At 44.5% G+C, this 20,727-nt stretch overlaps 1 protein-coding gene across 2 annotated transcripts in view; it reads left to right on the forward strand.

Annotated features, from left to right (window-relative positions):
- The window catches only part of SNCA (synuclein alpha), a 628,022-nt gene that overhangs the window by 215,771 nt on the left and 391,524 nt on the right, over positions 1 to 20,727 (forward strand). For both annotated transcript variants that reach the window (XM_069230269.1, XM_069230270.1), the window contains exon 3: positions 16,692 to 16,733. In XM_069230269.1, coding sequence (XP_069086370.1) covers positions 16,692 to 16,733 — 42 coding nt within the window. The remainder of the gene's footprint in view (positions 1 to 16,691; positions 16,734 to 20,727) is intronic.

Raw genomic sequence — 20,727 nt, forward strand, 5'->3', positions numbered from 1 at the left:
CTCCACAGGCAGCAACGGGTGGGGAAGTCAGTGGTGTCTGTGTTCCCGCAAGTTGGTGATGTCATTTGGAGACATTGAGGCAGGGGCTTAAGAGTACAGCAGGCTAAGGATGCAGCCTTTTGCCTTGACCATCTGGCTGCGACCACCTTCGAAGGGTTTGGATCTGCAGTGGGGGGGGCCACATCTGAACGTGTTTGGTTCATATATGTCAAGGCACTTGCTGTATCAATTTGTTTGTCACATTCCTTGCTTGCTTCTCATGTCTAACTTTTAGGTAACTGCCTTTCATCCCTTGATGGATTGTTCAGTGACTTAATGGCTACATACTGGTAGAACCACACGCTTGAGTGTGAGTCTCCTTTGTCACAGGGATGGGACTATTTTGTATGAGTGAAGGTCAGAGATTTGCATGTTTTGAGCACACTATGCACAAAGGAACCTGTGTCAATGAAGCTGGGGATCAAAAAACATGCTACGTGCCCTGATTTTCCAAAAAAGTTATTTCTACAGATAAGATTTATAACCAATAGGAAATACTGATTTGGGAGCATCTGCTAGATGCGTTGTGCGATCACTGTATGACAGACTTGTGGCAGACTTAAGGAGAACCAGATCGAGGATCAAAGTAGCAAAGATTTGCCATTCTTGTTGAAAATGACTTTAGAGCTACATAAACAAATTGAGATTGAAAAAATTACGGGCCAAACAAGATGGAAACAGTGCAGCCTGAGGTACGCAATCATCAATATTTGAGCAATGATGGCAGTAGGAAACAAGATTTGTCAACGCCATGCTCAAGAAGAGGGCATTTGTAACTAGTGTTGACCATCTATGTTGAGCCGTAGAAATAAATGTGGCCACAGGGGAATGCTGGATTCAGTGACAAGACACCAGCAGCTGTACCTGCTAACTCCACACTGAGAATACCTGAAGCCAGTTGTGGCTATCTGCTGAGCAGCAACGCAGCACAGAACAACTTTGTATTCTACCTGGTATACGCATGTAAAGTAAGCAACCTGCAGCACCGCTAAAGCCAGAAGCTAGGTGTGGCTACTGGCTACAACCCAGTGTCCCGTGGACATGAGGGTAACAGTCGGGCGCTTGGGAGCCGCACTGCAACATGAAACACTAAAAGATCCTTTTCCCCGAAGAAATATAAAGGGAGACCTGTGTTAGTGATACTTGATACTTGTCTCATATGCCTAATTAATGACAAATAAAGTGAATGTATTTGGTTAAAATAGGAAACACCGTGTTGGACTGACCTGTCAGGCACTATGTCATCACGGCAGAGCCACATGAGCTGGCTTGATAATGGGAGTGTCTAATTAATTTTTTGGGTTACTATGGGCTGGATGAGATTAAACAAGCATTAGCAAAGCCAATAGGTCTGGCCTTTCGCACAGATGAAGCCCTTCAAGACATTACTAGATTTCCTTCTTGAATCAGAACCAACTGTTTAACTAGTCTATCTCAAAGCTTCAGTACATCAAGTTGTTATTCTTAAATTAGACACAACTACTTCAAAAGGCCTTCAAAACAGGTAAGGAGTTATCATTTCAGCATAAAATTGCGCATGTACATTTTTACTTCTCTAATAAAATGTGCTTGCTTTCTGTAGAACAAGTTGGTTTCTGAGGGTGAGTCAATATTGCAACTTTCAATAATTGTCTTCATTACTATGGAGCACTTCTGATAACAGTACAAGCAGTCACTGGTAAATTCAGTGCCTTATACCTTATTCTATGCAATCTGGTATTGACTGGCACTATATATGTGTGTCATTAAATTGGAGTATTTATAATACAGCCTGCCTGTGCCTACATTATGCTTATCCATTGCTTTATGATGTGTCCTGTAGTCCAAAGAGGCAAATGGTCAATGCCAGATGAACAAACACATAGATAAAAACGATTAATGAAAAGGTGATTTTATTCATGTATACGTATGTATTTTTACTGTGGGTTTTTCTTGAGGCTAGCAAGACATTCACAATCATTCAGTATCTCAAGGCATTACTAAGCGATCTTTCTTGAGTCAGATGCTAAATTTTCGAAATTCTTAACAAAGCTGCAATACTGCCAGGGGTTACTAATGTATCTCTTGAGTCAGATCCAACTAAAGTCTCCACAAACCTGTAGAACCTCCAGTAATTCTAGAAGTCCAAGCAAATCAAAAACTAAAGCCTGGTAATTCTTTCATGAACGTATTGTGCATCAAATGATTTTTGTGTCCCTCTTGAGTCGGATCCAAGTACTTGAAATGACTGTCACATTGGGGGAATGTGACTTCAAACTATAAATTAGCATGTAGACTCGTGCTTCTTAACTGATTTGTTCTTATTTTCCATAGGATAAATACATATTCCAAAATGGTTCATGATAATGAGTCAATATTGGAGATATACATGTGTTGTCTTTTTAATAAGTGATGACACCGTACTATACACAGACACCAGCAGTCACCGGTAAATACAAATGCCTCCAAATGTCTAAGATTATAGGGCTGTTGTTTTCAGGTGGATGTATACATATGCTCAAGCAAAAAAAGTAATTTGAAGTGAAGGTATCCAATAGATGAAGAGGATAGACTGAGTATTGTGAGTCAACTAAAGCTGCCTTTTAGGCCAGACCTAAAAAACAATCCACACACTGGCTCTTTGAAGTCGGCTTGTCTGGCCGTGTCTGAGTGACAGATTGTCTGACAGACCACTCCAACACAGAGGAAGTGTGGATTTCCAATGGAACGTCTGTTTATACGTCTCTTTGTTCCTACTATACCTATGTTCAAAAATATATTCCTTTGTCCCCTGATACATAGTTGGGATGAATGGCATGTGACTGTGATGAACTATTGAGAAACCCCAGGCATTTTAGTGATAAGTATACTGAATGATCAACATCCTGGGACATATCACACATTAACACACATATAAAGTTTGCTGAATTTTATCAAGATGTTATTTTACTCTCCGTGATGCCAATTTAAGTTTTGTCTTACTGTAGATTTAAGTTGAGATTACTCATGCATACCTGCTTGCTCACAGAGGGGCTGATTCAGTACGGCATTTAGGAGTATGTGAAGAAGTGCTCTTGCAATACTACTTCGTGTGTTTTGAACACCTTTGTAGATTAGCCCAAAATACTTAAAATAAGAATGTTCAGTAAACATTTCATGCAGTTAGTAACAATCGAAAGGACTGTCCTTCCTCTGAATTTTTACCAGTATTTAGTTGGTCATTTTGGGGCTGATTCACAAAAGCATTTATGACTACATGAAAGCTTTCACATACTAATGACTAGATTTGTGAATAGGGCCCAGTGTGTTTAACAAAGCATTTTTTGAGTAAGCATGCCTTACTCACTGAAATTAGTTAATTAGCCATAAAGGTCTGTAAGAACAGCCTACGCACAGAAATTTTTTGCAAGTCAAGGCCTCACTGGCTCGAGAAGTTAGTCACACTCCCACTTATCCTGCACAATGACGCACTTGTCATGATTTTAGAGAAGCAGCAGGCATCATGAAGCACGGCTACGTTGCAAGTGAAAGATGTAAACACAGAACCAAGGCAATCATTTGAGAACTGCTCCACAAAATATTTCTTTCCTGCAATGAGAAATAAATTAGTTGTTTATATTTAGTTTTTTAGTAATAACATTTTCCTTTCTTATATATATCAACCTCCACTTTGTAATTTCGTGTTTCAGTTGATCTTTTCGGTGTTCTTTGCTTCTGCTCACTTCACGGTTCCTGTTTTGCATGCGTAAAGGAAGCTTCAGAAAACCTTTCCACTATACAAAAGCTGGAACGTAGGGCTTTGTCATTGACTGTGAATATTCAAAATCATGTAATAGAATCAATTACAGCACTTTTGCAATTTATTCTTTAGATATTTTTTGATGTCCTGCCTCAATGCATATGATCCTATACCGACAACGGTGATTAGGGCAAATGTTTATGATAATGTCATTCAGATTCTACATGAAAGGCTTCTCTGCTTCAGACATCCAACAGGTCAAAAACGTCTTGCACGTCATCCAGACCTGGGAATATCAGTTGTTACAATGCATACTTTTAAAAGGTATTCCTTTATATATATTTCTATATATATTGTTAGAAATGGGGTCTTTGGATGACAGTCAGGTTACCCCCTGTTCAAGCAAGGACCCTCACTTTAGTCAGGGTAAAAGAGAATCACCCTCAGCTAACCCCTACTTACCCCCTTGGTAGCTTGGCAGAGCAGTAGGCTTAACTTCGGAGTGCTAGGTGTAAAGTATTTGTACCAACACACACAGTAACTTAATGAAATCACTACAAAATGACACAACTCCAGTTTCGAAAAATAGGAAATATTTATCTAAACAAAACAAGACCAAAACGACAAAAATCCGACATACACAAGTCAAGTTATGAATTTTTAACGATTACACTCAAAAATAGCACTTAGAAACACAAAATGCTTCGATGAGATGTTAACACGGCATCATGACGGAGTCGTTCCCAACAAGCCGACACCAGCGGCGCCGGACACGGAATTGCGTAGACCCCCAAGTACACTACCTTTGGTGAAGAGTGAAAACAAGTCGATGTGCGAAGTCGGGGATCACGGCATCAGTGCGAAGCGTTGAATCCGTGCACTTCAAGCGGCGTAGGTCACGATATGGTGCAGCGACTTCCACAGAGTCGCGGACTTCAGCGGGGCTGCAGCGGTGTCGGGCCTGCAAAGGTCATCGCGTTCCAGCGAAGATCACGGAGTAGGTTGCAGGCGGCGTTACCGGATTCAGCAGCGGCGGCAGTCCGAAGTTGTCCGAAGTCGATTTCCTTGGATTTCCACCAGCTTTCTTTTAAAAGAGCCCAGGGACTGGATAGGGCACCACTTGTCAGAGCAGGAGTCTCTCCAGAGACTCCAGGTGCTGGCAGAGAGAAGTCTTTGCTGTCCCTGAGACTTCAAACAACAGGAGGCAAGCTCTAAATCAAGCCCTTGGAGATTTCTTCACAAGATGGAAGGCACACAAAGTCCAGTCTTTGCCCTCTTACTCTGGCAGAAGCAGCAACTGCAGGATAGCTCCACAAAGCACAGTCACAGGCAGGGCAGAACATCTCCTCACCTCTTCAGCTCTTCTCCAGGCAGAGGTTCCTCTTGATGTCCAGAAGTGATCTAAAGTCTGTGGTTTTGGGTGCCCTTTTTATACCCAATTTCTCCTTTGAAGTAGGCCTACTTCAAAGTAAAGACTCTTTTGAATGTGAAATCCTGCCTTGCCCAGGCCAGGCTCCAGACACTCACCAGGGGGTCGGAGACTGGTTTGTGTGAGGACAAGCACAGCCCTTTCAGATGTAAGTGACCACTCCTCCCCTCCCTCCTAGCACAGATGGCTCATCAGGAAATGCAGACTACACCCCAGCTCCTTTTGTGTCACTGTCTAGTGTGAGGTGCAACCAGCCCAACTGTCAAACTGACCCAGACAGGGAATCCACAAACAGGCAGAGTCACAGAAATGGTATAAGCAAGACAATGCTCACTTTCTAAAAGTGGCATTTTTGAACGCACAATCTTAAAATCAACTTTACTAAAAGATGTTTTTTTAAATTGTGAGCTCATAGACCCCAACCTCCACATGTCCATCCGCTCACAAAGGGAATCTACACTTTAATCAGATTTAAAGGTAGCCCCCATGTTAATCTATGAGAGGGACAGGCCTTGCAACAGTGAAAAACGAATTTAGCAATATTTCGCTGTCAGGACATATAAAACACATTACTATATGTCCCACCTTAACCATACACTGCACCCTGCCCTTAGGGCTACATAGGGCCTACCTTAGGGTTGCCTTACATGTAAGAAAACGGAGGGTCTGGGCCTGGCAAGTGGGTCCACTTGCCAAGTCGAATTTACAGTTAAAACTACTGCACACACAGACACTGCAGTGGCAGGTCTGAGGCATGATTACAGAGCTACTTATGTGGGTGGCACAACCAGTGCTGCAGGCCCACTAGTAGCATTTGATTTACAGGCCCTGGCACCTCTAGTGCACTTTACTAGGGACTTACTAGTACATCAAATATGCCAATCATGGATAAACCAATCACATATAATTTACACAGAGAGCATATGTACTTTAGCACTGGTTAGCAGTGGTAAAGTGCTCAGAGTTCAAAAGCCAACAGCAACAGGTCAGAAAAAAATAGGAGGCAGGAGGCAAAAAGATTGGGAATGACCCTGCATAATCAAAAAAGTCGAACACAACCCCCTACCAGCCTAAAGCCAGGGGAGAACAATCAATACCTTGATGTACTTCCCTGATTGGGTCGATAAAACAAGGACCCAGGCCCACAACAGCAGGGGCATGTTCCAGTTCTACGGCTTCCTGACTCCAGTTGGATCCCTCTGTCCATTCTCTCAGGGCCCACTAAGCTAACCCATGGGGAACCCTTCCCCACATCTGCAAATACCATCTGTGCAGCACCTAACTTTACTTTGCTCACAGAGGTATCCCAATGGGCAGATAGTACCACCAGGGCCAACACAGTGGTGTTGCCCACTCCACCCCCGGGGTGTGACTCCTGTTCCTCCCCCAGGGGCAACTCTGTCCACCAGGACAGCAAGCCACAGTGACCCCGGACAACTGTCAGGGGATGACAGCCCGACCTCAGGCCTCTCCAACCACTGTGACTGTGGAGAGTGGGGGGCGGTAGCCCCAGGTGCCTGGCACCCTTTGACCACTCTCCCTTCGACCAGGTCAGGGATGACAACCTGACCCTGGTCCTCCCCTCTGGGTCTCTGTACCCTCCCTGCCGGAGCGGCACCCCCAGAGCCCAAAATTGTCAGGATGCTTGTAGAAGCAGTCCTGCACAATTCTTCCACCAGTGCAGGGATGTTAACCTGCAACTGGTCCTCCAACCTAGGGTCTGTACCTTCGGGTTGGACTAGGGCCAGGGGTGAGGCTTCCCTCCCCCTGCCCTCACTTCTGGGGTCCTGTACCCCCCAACTAGGAGTGGCTCCCCCAGAAGACAACATGGTAGGGGTACTGTTAGCAGTGGCCCCTTCCTCCAGGTCAGGGGGGACACCCTGAACCTGGCCTTCCAATCCAGGGTCTGTACCATTAGATTGCACCGGGGTCAAGGGTGAGTCTCTCTCTCCCCTACCCCTACTCTCAAGGTTCTGCACCCCCCCCCCCCTCGGGGAACGTATCCCTCGAAATCACACCAGGGGGTGATTGGGCAAACCACCCTCCCCTTCAGGTCAGGGATTACTCCCTGCACCTGATCCTCCAGTCCCGGGTCTGTACCCTCAGACTGGACCACTGCCTGGCAACCCAGGACTTCCTGGGGGGCATACCTACCCCCCACCAGGTCTGAGTTTACCCTCTGAACCTGGTCATCCAACCCAGAGTCACCACCCTGCGGTTGAACCACTGCCTGGCGCACCAGGACTTCCTTGGGAGCACACTTACCCCCCATCAGGTCAGAGTTTACCCCCTGAACCTGATCATTCAACTCAGAGTCACCACCTTGTGGTTGAACCATTGCCTGGCACACCAGGACTTCCAGGGGGGCACACTTACCCCCCTCAAGGGACACACCATCCCCAAGGGCCACACAGGTGTCTGGCTGGTCCAGGTCTCCTGACCTCTCCCATCTGACAGAGTCTGGATTCCCCCCAACCCAGAAATGGTCTCACCTAGATCATTCCTGGGGGGCTCTTCTCTCAGAGCTGACCCCAGACCCTCCAGGTTCTCCACTGGGGTCCACAACCCCCCCTCAACCCTCTGTCTGGACTTCTGCACCCCCTCACTAGGAGTGGTACTGCCAGACACCAGAACTGGTAGGACGCTGGCTACAGCTGCCCCCCCCACGTTCTACTGACACTGTGGGGTTTCCCTCAACAGATATCCCTATGGTACAGGCTAGGCTCCCCTCCTGGTGTACCCTCATTGAACCCTCCAGGTCCTGGGACCGGATCCCAGGCATCTTGGGCCTTAACCCATCCCCATTCCTTCTCCTCTGAGGCTGGACATGGGGTCCCTCACCCATCCCACTACACTGGGACCTACCTGGGACACTACAATCCTTCCCTACCTCACCTGGTTAGGAACTACCTAGACCACTCCTCTCGGGAGCACCCCCAAATGCCTCTTCAGACTCTCTGGTACTCACCCAGAAGTCTGCCTCCAGTGTAAGTTCCCTGGGGTCAGAGAACTCACACTCCCTTGGGTGTTGGTGTAGCTCTGGAAAATGAGGACTAGATATATGCTCTCCAGCAATTACATCACTCAGCCCCTCACATGAATGAACCAAAGTACCCTTCACCCAACCATCCAGTGACTCTGCTTTGAAAAAGCATCCCACATCACCCTCCTGAGACTGGTGAGACAGTACATGACTGCCCATGACACTCAACCCATACTCTTCTGGGATGTCCTCACACTCCATAACCAGGACTTCTACCTGGGGGGAACCCCTCTCCCTGTCACTCTCACCTAGAGTCAATAGAGTATTCCTCCCACCAGTAGGAATATGACTCCCCATGCCAGTTCCCCAATCCACCTCAGGGACCCTGTGCATCACTGGAGCTACCTCATACCCCTGAACCTCGTGGCGTGTGTTAACTCCCTCCTTCAAGTAGGGCACCACATCTCTGGGCGTGTGCACTTCTTCAGCAGCACTGGATATAAAATTGTTGCTGCCACCATTCCAACTAGTCTCAGCCCTCCTGACTGCCAGCTCTTCCAGTTTTAGCTCGTAAGCCCAAATCATAGTTTCTATCTCTAAATCCCATTTCCACTCGTTGAATCCCTTTGCATCCTCAACTTTTCTGCCTCCAACCGGCGAGCCCTTTCTGCCTGTCTGTCCTGCACATCTTTAGGAGTCAGACCCTTAGAGGACCTACTGCTACCACTCCTGGAGACCCTCCAGCCAGGTGTAACGGGCACCTCTACTACACCATGGTGTAGACTCTGCACTTTCCCATCCATATCTTCTGTATGCCCCCCAGCTTCCTTGGCTGTCACCCAGGCCCTCAATGCCTCTTGCAGCTCCCCCTTCCTGGCGGAGCTCTTAACGGGACAGGCAAGATCTTCACAGAACTGTTTCAATTGAGCAACTGAGTACCTCTTCACTTTCCCTAATTCAAACACAGCTCCAGCTGTTGCATCTCCAGATTGAGACATGATGGCAACAAGTGCAAAGTTCCAACGGCAGAAAACAAGTTCCCAATGAAGTAGAAAGAATCAGTCAAGGGATCAGCAAAATCATGGAAGTAGAACAAAAAGGAGTCCCAAAGAGAAAAATGAAAGATCACCATGCAAGTAGTATGTGGTCACGTTGTGGTCTGAGATCAAAACAGTAGTGTACCCTTAATCACTGTATGTCAAGTATAAATACAAGTCCAAATCCCAACTGCTGATCACCAATGTTAGAATTGGGGTATTTGGTTGACAGTCAGGTTACGCCCTGTTCAAGCAAGGACCCTCACTCTAGTCAGGGTAAAAGAGAATCACCCTCAGCTAATCCCTGCTTTCCCCTTGGTAGCTTGGCAGAGCAGTAGGCTTAACTTCAGAGTGCTAGATGTAAAGTATTTGTACCAACACACACAGTAACTTAATGAAATCACTACAAAATGACACGACACCAGTTTAGAAACATAGGAAATATTTATCTAAACACAATAAGACCAAAACGACAAACATCCGACATACACAAGTCAAGTTATGAATTTTTAAAGATTAAACTCAAAAATAGCGCTTAGAAACACAAAATGCTTTGATGAGATGTTAACACGGCATTGTGACGGAGTCGTTCCCAACAAGCCGACACCAGCGGCGCCGGACACGGAATCGCGTAGACCCCCAAGTACAGTACCTTTGGTGAAGAGTGAAAACAAGTCGATGCGAGAAGTCGGGGATTGCGGCGTCGGTGCGAAGCGTTGAATCCACGCACTTCGGGCAGCGTCAGTCACGATGTGGTGTGGCGACTTCCACAGAGTCGCGGACTTCAGTGGGGCTGCAGCGGCGTTGGGCCTGCAAAGGTCATCGCGTTCCAGTGAAGATCACAGAGTCGGTTGCAGGCGGAGTCACCGGATTCAGCAGCGGCGTCGGTCCAAAGTCTATTTCTTTGGATTTCCATCAGCTTTCCTTTCAAGGGCCCAGGGACTGGATAGGGCACCACTTATCAGAGCAGGAGTCTCTCCAGAGACTCCAGGTGCTGGCAGAGAGAAGTCTTTGCTGCCCCTGAGACTTCAAACAACAGGAGGCAACCTCTAAATCAAGCCCTTAGAGATTTCTTCACAAGGTGGAAGGCAAACAAAGTCCAGTCTTTGCCCTCTTACTCTGGCAGAAGCAGCAACTGCAGGATAGCTCCACAGAGTACAGTCACAGGCAGGGCAGCACTTCTCCTCACCTCTTTAGCTTTTCTTCAGGCAGGGGTTCCTCTTGATGTCCAGAAGTGATCTAAAGTCTGTGGTTTTGGGTGCCGTTCTTATACCCAATTTCTCCTTTGAAGTAGGCCTACTTCAAAGTAAAGTCTCTTTTGAATGTGAAATCCTGCCTTGCCCAGGCTAGGCCCCAGACACTCACCAGGGGGTCGGAGACTGCATTGTGTGAGGACAGGCACAGCCCTTTCAGATGTAAGTGACCACTCCTCCTCTTCCTCCTATCACAGATGGCTCATCAGGAAATGCAGACTACACCCCAGCTACTTCTGCGTTACTGTCTAGTGTGAGGTGCAACCAGCCCAAATGTCAAACTGACTGAGACAGGGAATTCACAAACAGGCAGAGTCACAGAAATGGTATAAGCAAGACAATGCTCACTTTCTAAAAGTGGCCTTTGTCAAACGCACTATCTTAAAATCAACTTGACTAAAAAATTTATTTTTAAATTGTGAGCTCAGAGACCCCAAACTCGAAATGTCCATCCACTCCCAAAGGGAATTTACACTTTAATCAGATTTAAAGGTAGCCCCCATGTTAATCTATGAGAGGGATAGGCCTTGCAACAGTGAAAAACGAATTTAGCAATATTTCACTGTCAGGACATATAAACCACATTACTATATGTCCTACCTTATCCATACACTGCACCCTGCCTTTGGAGCTACCTAGGGCCTACCTTAGGGGTGCCTTACATGTAAGAAAAGGGAAGGTTTGGGCCTGGCAAGTGGGTACACTTGCCAAGTCGAATTTACAGTTAAAACTGCACACACAGACACTGCAGTGGCAGGTCTGAGACATGATTACAGAGCTACTTATGTGGGTGGCACAACCAGTGCTGCAGGGCCACTAGAAGCATTTGATTTACAGGCCCTGGCACCTCTAGTGCACTTTACTAGGGACTTACTAGTAAATCAAATATGCCAATCATGGATAAACCAATCACATATAATTTACACAGAGAACATATGCACTTTACACTGGTTAGCAGTGGTAAAGTGCTCAGAGTTCAAAAGCCAACAGCAACAGGTCAGAAAAAAATAGGAGGCAGGAGGCAAAAAGATTGGGGATGACTCTGCATAAGCAAAAAAGTCCAACACATATATATATATATGTAGCTTCACAATGGTAACTCCGAATATGGCCACGTGAGGTGTCTAAGATTGTGAAAATTTCCCCCCCAAACTAAATCTGGTATTGGAGGGCCAATTCCATGCACCATGGGGGCTCCACCATGGGCCCCCAGTACTGGCAAACCAGCTCTCTGAGGTTTCCAATGCAGCCCCAGATGCTGCCACCTCACAGACAGGTTTCTGCCCTCCTGGGGCTTGGGCAGCATTTCCTTTGGGACATTGTGTTACACCCTCTCCCATTGGAAATAGGTGTTACAGGCATGGGAGGGGTGACCTCCTAGAGCCTCTGGTAATGCTTTGAAGGGCACAGATGGTGCCCTCCTTGCATAATCCAGTCTACAAATGTTCAGGGACCCCCAGTCCCTGCTCTGGCGTGAAATTAAACAAAGGAAAGGGGAGTTACCACTCCGTTGTCCATCACCACCCCAGGGGTGGTGTTCAGAGCTCCTCCAGAGTGTCCATGGCATTAGCCATCTTGGATTCCATGGTGGGGGCCCTCTGGGAACCTCTGAGTGGCCAGTGCCAGCAGGTGACATCAGAGACCCCTCCTGATAGGTGCATTTCTGAGTAGGTAGCCAATGCCCCTCTCAGGGCTATTTAGGTTCTCTCCTGTGGGTGTTTCCTCAGACTCGGACTGCAAGACTCTGCCAGGACTCCTCTGCATCCTCTGCTTCAGCTCTGACCGTCGGATCAACCGCAGACTGCTCCAGGAATCCTGTGACTGCAACAAAGTATCCAAGAAGGCTACTGTAAGTCTGAAACTTCAGCTCCAGCCAGTAACTGCAACAGTTTCCAGGTTGTGCACGCTCTGAGGACTGCTTGTCTTCATCCTGCACCAGAAGGACTAAAGGAATTTCCCGTGGAGTGACGGAGTCACTTCCCTGCTTCAGCAGGCACCTCTGCATGACGACCGGTACTCTGGGACTCCTCTCCTGTTGACTAGCGTGATCCCTAGAACACAGGTGGTGGACTGAAGTGACCCCGAACCGAAGTGACCCCGACTGTCCAAAGGTCCAGCTGTCCAAGTTTGGTGGAAGTAGAAGCTTGCCTCGCCGTGCACTGACAGTACCCTTGTGCATCGCATCTTCTGCAGCTCCCTGGGCTCCTGTGCACTCCTTCCAAAAGTTCTTCATTCACAGCACAGCTCAGGTAGCCAGCACTCTATCCTGCAATACTCAGCTCCCTGAGTTGTTCTCCGGCAGCGTGGGACCCTTTTGTGTAGTACTGCAATGACCTAATTCTGCAACTCCTTTGTCCTCGTGTCCTGAGACTCCTGCGTGGGCTGCCTTGTCGTCTGTCTTCTAAAGTGCTGAGAGCCCCCTCTGTCTCCTCAGTCTGAGTCGAGACCTCCAGGTCCCTCCTGGGCCCAAGCAGCCCCTCTTTGATGCAAACCACGACCTTTAACGAACAAAGGGTTGTTGGCGGAATCCAGCGATGCAAACTGCCTGCATCCAAAGACTTGATGTGGGACATCTCTTGCACCAAGCAGGAGCCCGCAGCTATCTTCTTTGGTGCACTTTTGTACTTTTCTTCCAACCGGAGAATCCAATTTTGCACCTTCATCCAGGTTGGCAGCGCCCCTGTTCTTCCTGGACTCTTCGTCGACTTCTGGACTTGGTCTCCTCCCTTCACAGGTCTTCAGGTCCAGGAATCAATCATTGGTTTCTTGCAGTCTTGCTATGTCCTTGCATAATCCTTTACAACGACTTCTAGTGTGTTCTGAGGAAACTTGATGTACTTTACTCCTGTTTTTCTGGGCTCTGGGGTGGGGTATTTTACTTACCTTTGGTGTTTTCTTACACTCCCAGCACCCCCCTACACACTACATTTGCATAGGGGGCAAACCTATATTCGCATTCTACTATTTTAGCATATGGTTTGTGGTGCCCTTAGGCCCATTGCAATCTCTTTTGTTTTTCGCTGTTTGCACTATTTTATGACTGTGTACTTACCTGATTTTGGTCTCTAGTGTATAGATTGTGTACAATACTTACCTCCAATAGGAGTATTGCCTCTAAGATATTTTTGGCCTTGTGCCACTAAAATAAAGTACCTTTATTTTTTGGTATCACTGAGTATTGTATTTAATTACAGTACTGTGTGACTATAGTGATATTGCAAGAGCTTTGCATGTCTCCTAGTTCAGCCTTGGCTGCTCTGCTACAGCTACCCCTAGACAGCCTAGGCTGCTAGATACTGCCTATATTTCACTAAGGTGGATCACTGGACCTGGTATAAGGTGTAAGTACCTCTGGTACCAACTACAAGCCAGGCCGGCTTCTCACACTTGACTTTATGCTTGTCATTGGCCATGTCCAGTGCCCCACTGCTTTTAGCTAGATTTCCATTACACGACTGACACCCCTGCCTTCTTGGATGACAAGCTCGCCAACCAGAGTGGTTCTCCATGCAACTGCAGCTATGACACCCTCAGACAGAAGAAATAGATGTGCTAAAAAGAAAACAAAAACAAGAAAAAGGCCTTTCCCTTCGATGCACCAAGGACCTAGAATGTAATTCCCATATCCATCCAGAGAGGTCAAAGACAGCTCCAATTGAGGAAAAAGCAAACACTAAACTTCCCCAAAAAAATAATCATGATGCAGTCACGATCCATAAACCATCTACTTCTCCTATTGCATGCTGACTGTGTCTTTGACCCTGTACAGTGCAGTCTTTCGGCTAGGTTGGCGCTATAAATACTGCATACACTTAGGTGTATCTAATGCACTAATCTGAAAAAAAAAAATTAACATTTGATCGAACTTTATATAAGGCTTAGGCTGGGTACCCTCCCAGCTGCCACGTTTACTGCCAAATGGAATGGTGACAGCAAAACGTGTCTTGCCTGTGGAGGGAGTGATGAAACAGATGACCATCTTCTGTTCTTCTGTCCCAACTACTGTAAACAGCGGATGTGCTGGATTGCTCCTCTATGCCGCCTTCTAGGTGTCACACCTACGGCAGCCATGGGATTATGCAGAGTAGATATGTCCCTGGCCATTAATTTTTCTGTCTGTTGCCAAGTTCCTAGGGAGTGTCTGGCCAGTCTGGAGAAAAATAATTTTGTCTGTGTCCTGCTAGATATAGGTTATCTATGACTGGTAAGTCTCTTGGTTTTGGGCACTCATTTTAGAATGCTGTATTGTTTTTATTTATTTTTGTCATGTAGTATTTAACATAAGTTGTACAGCTCCAATACATATCTATAAAGCAATTGGTATTTTATGATGTATTTTATTGCTATGACTTTATATGGTCATGTTTGAAAGTTCTTCCTGACTGAAGATGGTGTATTTCCTAAAACTATACTACTTGAGAGGCTAAACGGAAGTACTTTTTGTAGTGTTGATTTAGTTAACCAAGATCCATCTAGGGCCTGGCTTTATGGTGGTGTCCAGTTGATTTTTGCTCTAGAGTGCACTTTGCGTTTTGCCCTTTACTTCTTCTTGACTCTTGAAAATCAGCACTCTAAAAGGATTCCATAAAGAGTCACAAATGCTGTGTAGAAGCTGATGATAATGGAATGTATTCTATATGTTTTTTCTTTTTTATGTGTACTTTCATGGCCTTTGGCTGTAATAAGGTAAATTGACTGACTGACTGATTGAACTTATAAGTTTTAGAGAAAAAGAGGCCAAACCTTTCCATTCAGTACCGCTAATATAATGCATTTCCAGTTAACTGAATAATAAAATAAATGTGCTTATTTTATTAGTGTTGATATTTATGTTTTTTTTTATATCCGAACCAACAAAGTTGCTTCTTGCAAAGTCGATCAACAATAGTCAATTGATTTCAATTCCTATGATGTCATTTTCTGTTATTTCACGTTGTATGCAAATTAGGGGGGCCTCATACATTCCCTTTCTATCTGCGGCCCCAAAAGTCCTAGGACCAGCTCATCTAGGGCTCAAGAAATATGATTACATCACCCTTATCCTGATGGAACTCCATTGGCTCCCCTTGCGGGGCAGCACCATCTGTAAAACCAGCTGCATAATTTACAAAGCCATCATGAACAGCACCCCACTTATCTTTCAGGCGAGCTCACCATCTCTGGTGGTTCATGGCACACTGACTTCCAGGACACTATCAAACTGAAGACTAAGAAGTGTAAAAAATATAAAAAAACAAGACAGCAGACCTTTTTCATCTATGCTTCCAGGATATAGAACAACATCCCCGTGTTGCCCTGATACTGCTCCAATCTAGGAAAACATTTAAGACTCACCTCTTTTAGGAACCCTATATCACACTGAATTAACCATCCACATCCTAGCTTCTTCTTCTGTTAATTGCTGACTTTATGCTTGCCTTTGACAATGTATGGATCTCCACTGCATTTTAGCTACGTTCATGCTATAGAAATACCAGATAAATAAATACATCCGTACCTGATAAGGAAAGCAAACATGGTTTGCAAAATTTTAAATACTAATAAACTATAACAATCTGCTCAGGCAGGATTTGGTGCTTGAATAGTGGAACCAATCTTTTCTCCATGGATCATGACCAAATATGTGTACAGGGCATAACTAGAACAGGGCCAGACTCAAAAATATAAATGTTGAATTTGAGTGACACTGCTAGAGGAGGTGCCACTATGTAGACAAGTTAATAATTATATTCAATAATACCACTCATCTTAATTGAATTAATGGACGATGTAAGTTCAGAAGAAACAAGCAGAAAATGTGCTCATTGACTCCCTCACTTAAGAAAGGGAATGATCTCAAAGTAAATGACATTGCAAATGGTTCTCTTATTGTAATAACTGTTGACATGACCAGCAAGGCAGCTATGTAGGCAAGGAGAAGCCAATCAGTGTTTTAGTACTGGGGTGAGGAAAATGGATGAAGAGGTAATGTCATGAAAGGTAGTCTGTTCATAAACATGGTTGCAAATGTAACACATGCTAAATTATGTTAACAAGTACTACACTTTTTTCACTCAACTGTAGTGCATCAAGCCCATACCCCTTCCAGCAAAATATGCTCATTGTGTGATGAAATTACAAGCAGGCATTGCATTTTACTCTAGGGCACAAAACCATAATATGTTTGAATTTTGTTTTGTCCACTGTCATGTTCTGCTGTCTCAATCAAGCTTTGTGTTGTACTCTGTTGCAGGCTCGAAAACAAGGGATGGCGTTGTCCATGGAGTTACAACAGGTAAGAATAATACATTGACATCTGTCACTTTGAAATCTCAGTTCAAAATGTAATTCTTTAATAAACCTGTGGGCCTTCTGTTCATCCATCTTGCAGGAAGCAAGGAGCATTAGCATTCACCTAAATGGAGTGTATTCTGCTTTTTAATCAACAAAAATGATAATGGACAGAGAACAGAAACTTTTCAAACACTCACCCCCAGTCACAGATCTGGGTTAAATCCATTGTTCTTTTGCTCATCATGCCACCCCACTTTGGAACCAGTCACATGCAAATCCGTCTTGACAGTGCTCCCCATGGGAACAGTCCAGCCTGAACTGCCAGGTCAGGTCCTTCCTGTACCAGAAACAAACATTCTGGGGCCAGTTTCAAGGTATCACCCCCCATCAGCAACGCTAGCTTGAATCCAGTGGTACAGTGAGCAAGGGACCCATGTCCAGGTACACCCTGACCATTTAGGGCAACCTTAGCAACAAAAAAGGATGATGGATGAAGCACTGAAACATTTCAAACACTCACCCCCTGTCACAGATCTGGGTTAAATCCATCATTCTTTTGCTCATCATTCCACCCCAGATTGGTCATATGCAAATCGGTCCTGACTCTGCTCCCCATTGGAACAGCCCAGTCTGAACTGCCAAGCCAGGTCCTCTGTGGACCAGAAACAAGCATTCTGGAACCTGTTGCTATGTGTGCCCTAAGTGGCTAGGGTATGCCCAGATGTGAATAATTTGCTCACTGAAGCACTGGATTCAAGCTTGCCTGGTTGATGAGGGGTGATATCCTGAAATTGGTCCCGGGATCTGAAGCACTTCTTCCTAATCATGAATGAAGTATGGAGGCTACTGTAGCCAGATGCAGAAAAGTTGAGCACAAGTGAGCTTGGGGAGCTTAAAAGAAAGGTTTTTGTTTAGGTAGGAGGGTTCTGATTTGCTGGTTTTTTTTTGCAATATTTATTTGTAGATTTTCATAAAAAAACACAGCATATACTTGGCACAGTAAATTTACATTCTTCAAAATTCAGATATCAAAATCTAGGATTCAAAGGCCAAGAATTAAAGTTCGAACTTGGAAATTCAAAATTTAAGATTCAAAATACAGGATCAACATTTTCAACATTCAGTTACCTCTGCCCTCCCCCAATCTTGACAGCCTCAGAACATGTCAACAACATCACTAACGATCAATATTTAAATGTATAGTAAGATTTTCTACCTATAAACCTCAAACGTTGGACACCAGTCTCTTCCAAAGAGAAAAGACATGCCACTAGACAACCAGACTCTCATACTATTTTCTGCAGCCTGTCACTAGATTATTACATCATTGCCTCACCAAAGACGAAATTTAATACAAATAGAAAAAAAAAAAATCTTTAGTGCCTCTCTAAGGATCAAATAGAGATCTGAGTCTGCCACCTTGAAAGCATAACATTAAGACAAAACTTATCTTACTCCTGGGGATATAACGAGCTCCCATATGTGGTTAAAAAGTTCTATCTGATCATTTATTTTGTAGAAGATTTGTTCAAAGTCTGCTATTTTAGCCAGTTGATCAGACTGCCTGTGCTAGTAGGCAATATTGGCTCCCTCTAATATCTAAGTTCGCAAAACAGGGTGCAAGTATGTAAGACAGGGTGACATCATCTAGTTCCGATAGGACAGAGCTTACTTCAGACTAGTTGTTCATTAGTTTAACACACTCAGATAGAATATAGATCATATCACAACACTCATCCCCACATCTTCGGCAAGTTGCGTGTGGGAGTGGATCAGCTCTGCGTAGCTAACTTAAAGACCAATACCAAATATGTAGAAATTTAAAATAATAGAATGGTAGCCTGTATTCTCTAACCAGAGTGTTGTAGGATGGCATTACAGTCAATGAGTCCTCTGGAGAGTATAGCTGTCTTGCTGCATTTAGGCCCGGGTTCAGGTAAATGGAATCTATCAACAACTTGTACATTTCTGGTATGGTCCTCCTAAAACTGACCCAATTTCTTGATTCATCTGTATTCATGAGGATTTGGTAGACAAAGGACCTCTGCCTTGACTGCACTTAAGACAATGGGCCAATTGTTGGTATTTCCAATATTGTGTTCGGTATAGGTTATACTTTAGATACAGGTCACTGAAGAATTCGAAGATATCACTAGCTATCAATTGTTCAACATCATATATTCCCTTGGTCACCCAAAAGGCCCAAAAAGGTGGAGAACCACCCATAGTCTGACCCGCCTTATTCCATAGAGGTGATAATAAGTGGAATCATAGGTTGACCTTTAACAAGTTGTGCGGCTGTTTCCAACCCTGCAACATAGACCTATCTAAAGGGTTGTCTACCCTTACTGGGAACAGCTTATGTGTACGCAAGATCACCTGATTAGAGACACAGACACAAATGTCTCTCACCAAGGGCGGAAGATCCTGTGTATTTGGTAACCAGTCCACTAATTGAGATTGTTGGTGTGCTAGATATTAAGACAAAATTTGGGAACCAGACTCAGTGTGTGCATAACTTGCTGTATTTGAGTTTGTCTTTCCCATAATAAAGTCTTGATCTCAGTGCTCACTCAATTCAATACAGATTACGAGATATTAATAGACAAGATCAATGACATGACTATAATGTAGTGCTTTCACTACTAATCTTTACTGCCTAAAGCACGTCCCATAAGGACAACTGTAGTCAAGACCACTTCACAAAATCCATTCTGGCTTTGCCCTCAAGTGTAATAAATTGTCTTCTGTCATATTAATCAGTCCTGCATCCAAGATCATGTCCAAGTATTTCATTCCTTTCATGTATTATCTCATATTAAAACTATCCATTCTAGCCCTCATTATTGCAAAACACATTGGCATCAATTAATGATATTCCTGGAAAATTCAGAAAAGGCCTCAAGAAATGAGGCTGGTGCAGTGATTGAAGTGTGTTGTATAGCCACTGTCATCAGTATATAGTCTGCATATAGAATGGATTTGATTGGCTCTGCTCTCAATGGTATAACCCGTATCTGTGGATATGATCTAATGGTAATAGCTAAAGGTTAAAGGGCCAGAGTAACAATAAAGGTGATAAGAGGCATTCTTGTTGTGTGCTGCACTTTATTCATATAGTACAAGATAAATGTTCCCTTCCGTTGAATCGGGTTGTCAGTTACTGGTATAGCCACTTAACTGCAGTGCTAAAATTCTCCCTCAGACCACATTTTTCCATACTTTGAATGGGTGATGCTATTCAACTCAGCCAAAGGCCTTCTCTTTGTACAATGATACATCTGAGGTCTCTCCCCTGCTGCCCCTTGGTCTCTTATAGAGGATGGGCAAGTGTTCTCATGTTGTTACTTGAAGAACATCCCAGGACAAAGTCTTGCTTGGGAGGGATGGGTCAGTGAAGGAATCACTCTATGGAGTCTATTGGCTAACACTTTTACCCTTATTGTAATATTTACGTTTATAAGGAAAACAGGGCAACCCATAATCCAGCACGTCCTTCACCTCTTTGGGCAACAATGTTATGATTTCCTTGTTGGAGATGAGGCCCAAAGATCCTAATATTTCCATCTTGTTGAAGGCTGAAATAACATCAAGGCCATCTGAAGTTTGCATGACTTATAGAATTCTCCAGAGTATCCGCTTTTACCTAGAGATTTACACATCATTATAGCATTGTCAATCTCTTCTAGAGAGATCTCTCCATCCAGTAGCTCTTTCCTTCTATTGATAAAATTGGAAAATGTCCTCTTGGTTCATAGGTTTACATCACAATGTTTTTTTTAAAACTATTTTTATTATGGAGCAATAAATGCATCCAATTACATACCATAAAACGAAATTTTGATCTCATTAAATATACCAGGTGAGTTACATAGAATCAATGCAATAAATACATTAAATACACTAAGCAGTGCCTGCAGCTGCTAAGCCACATTTTCCGTTAACAAATGTTTTAACAATTCTCAAGACAAGAGGATGTAAATATGCACCAAACC

Source organism: Pleurodeles waltl, chromosome 1_1 (genome assembly GCF_031143425.1).
Source record: "Pleurodeles waltl isolate 20211129_DDA chromosome 1_1, aPleWal1.hap1.20221129, whole genome shotgun sequence".
Lineage (NCBI taxonomy): Eukaryota > Metazoa > Chordata > Amphibia > Caudata > Salamandridae > Pleurodeles > Pleurodeles waltl.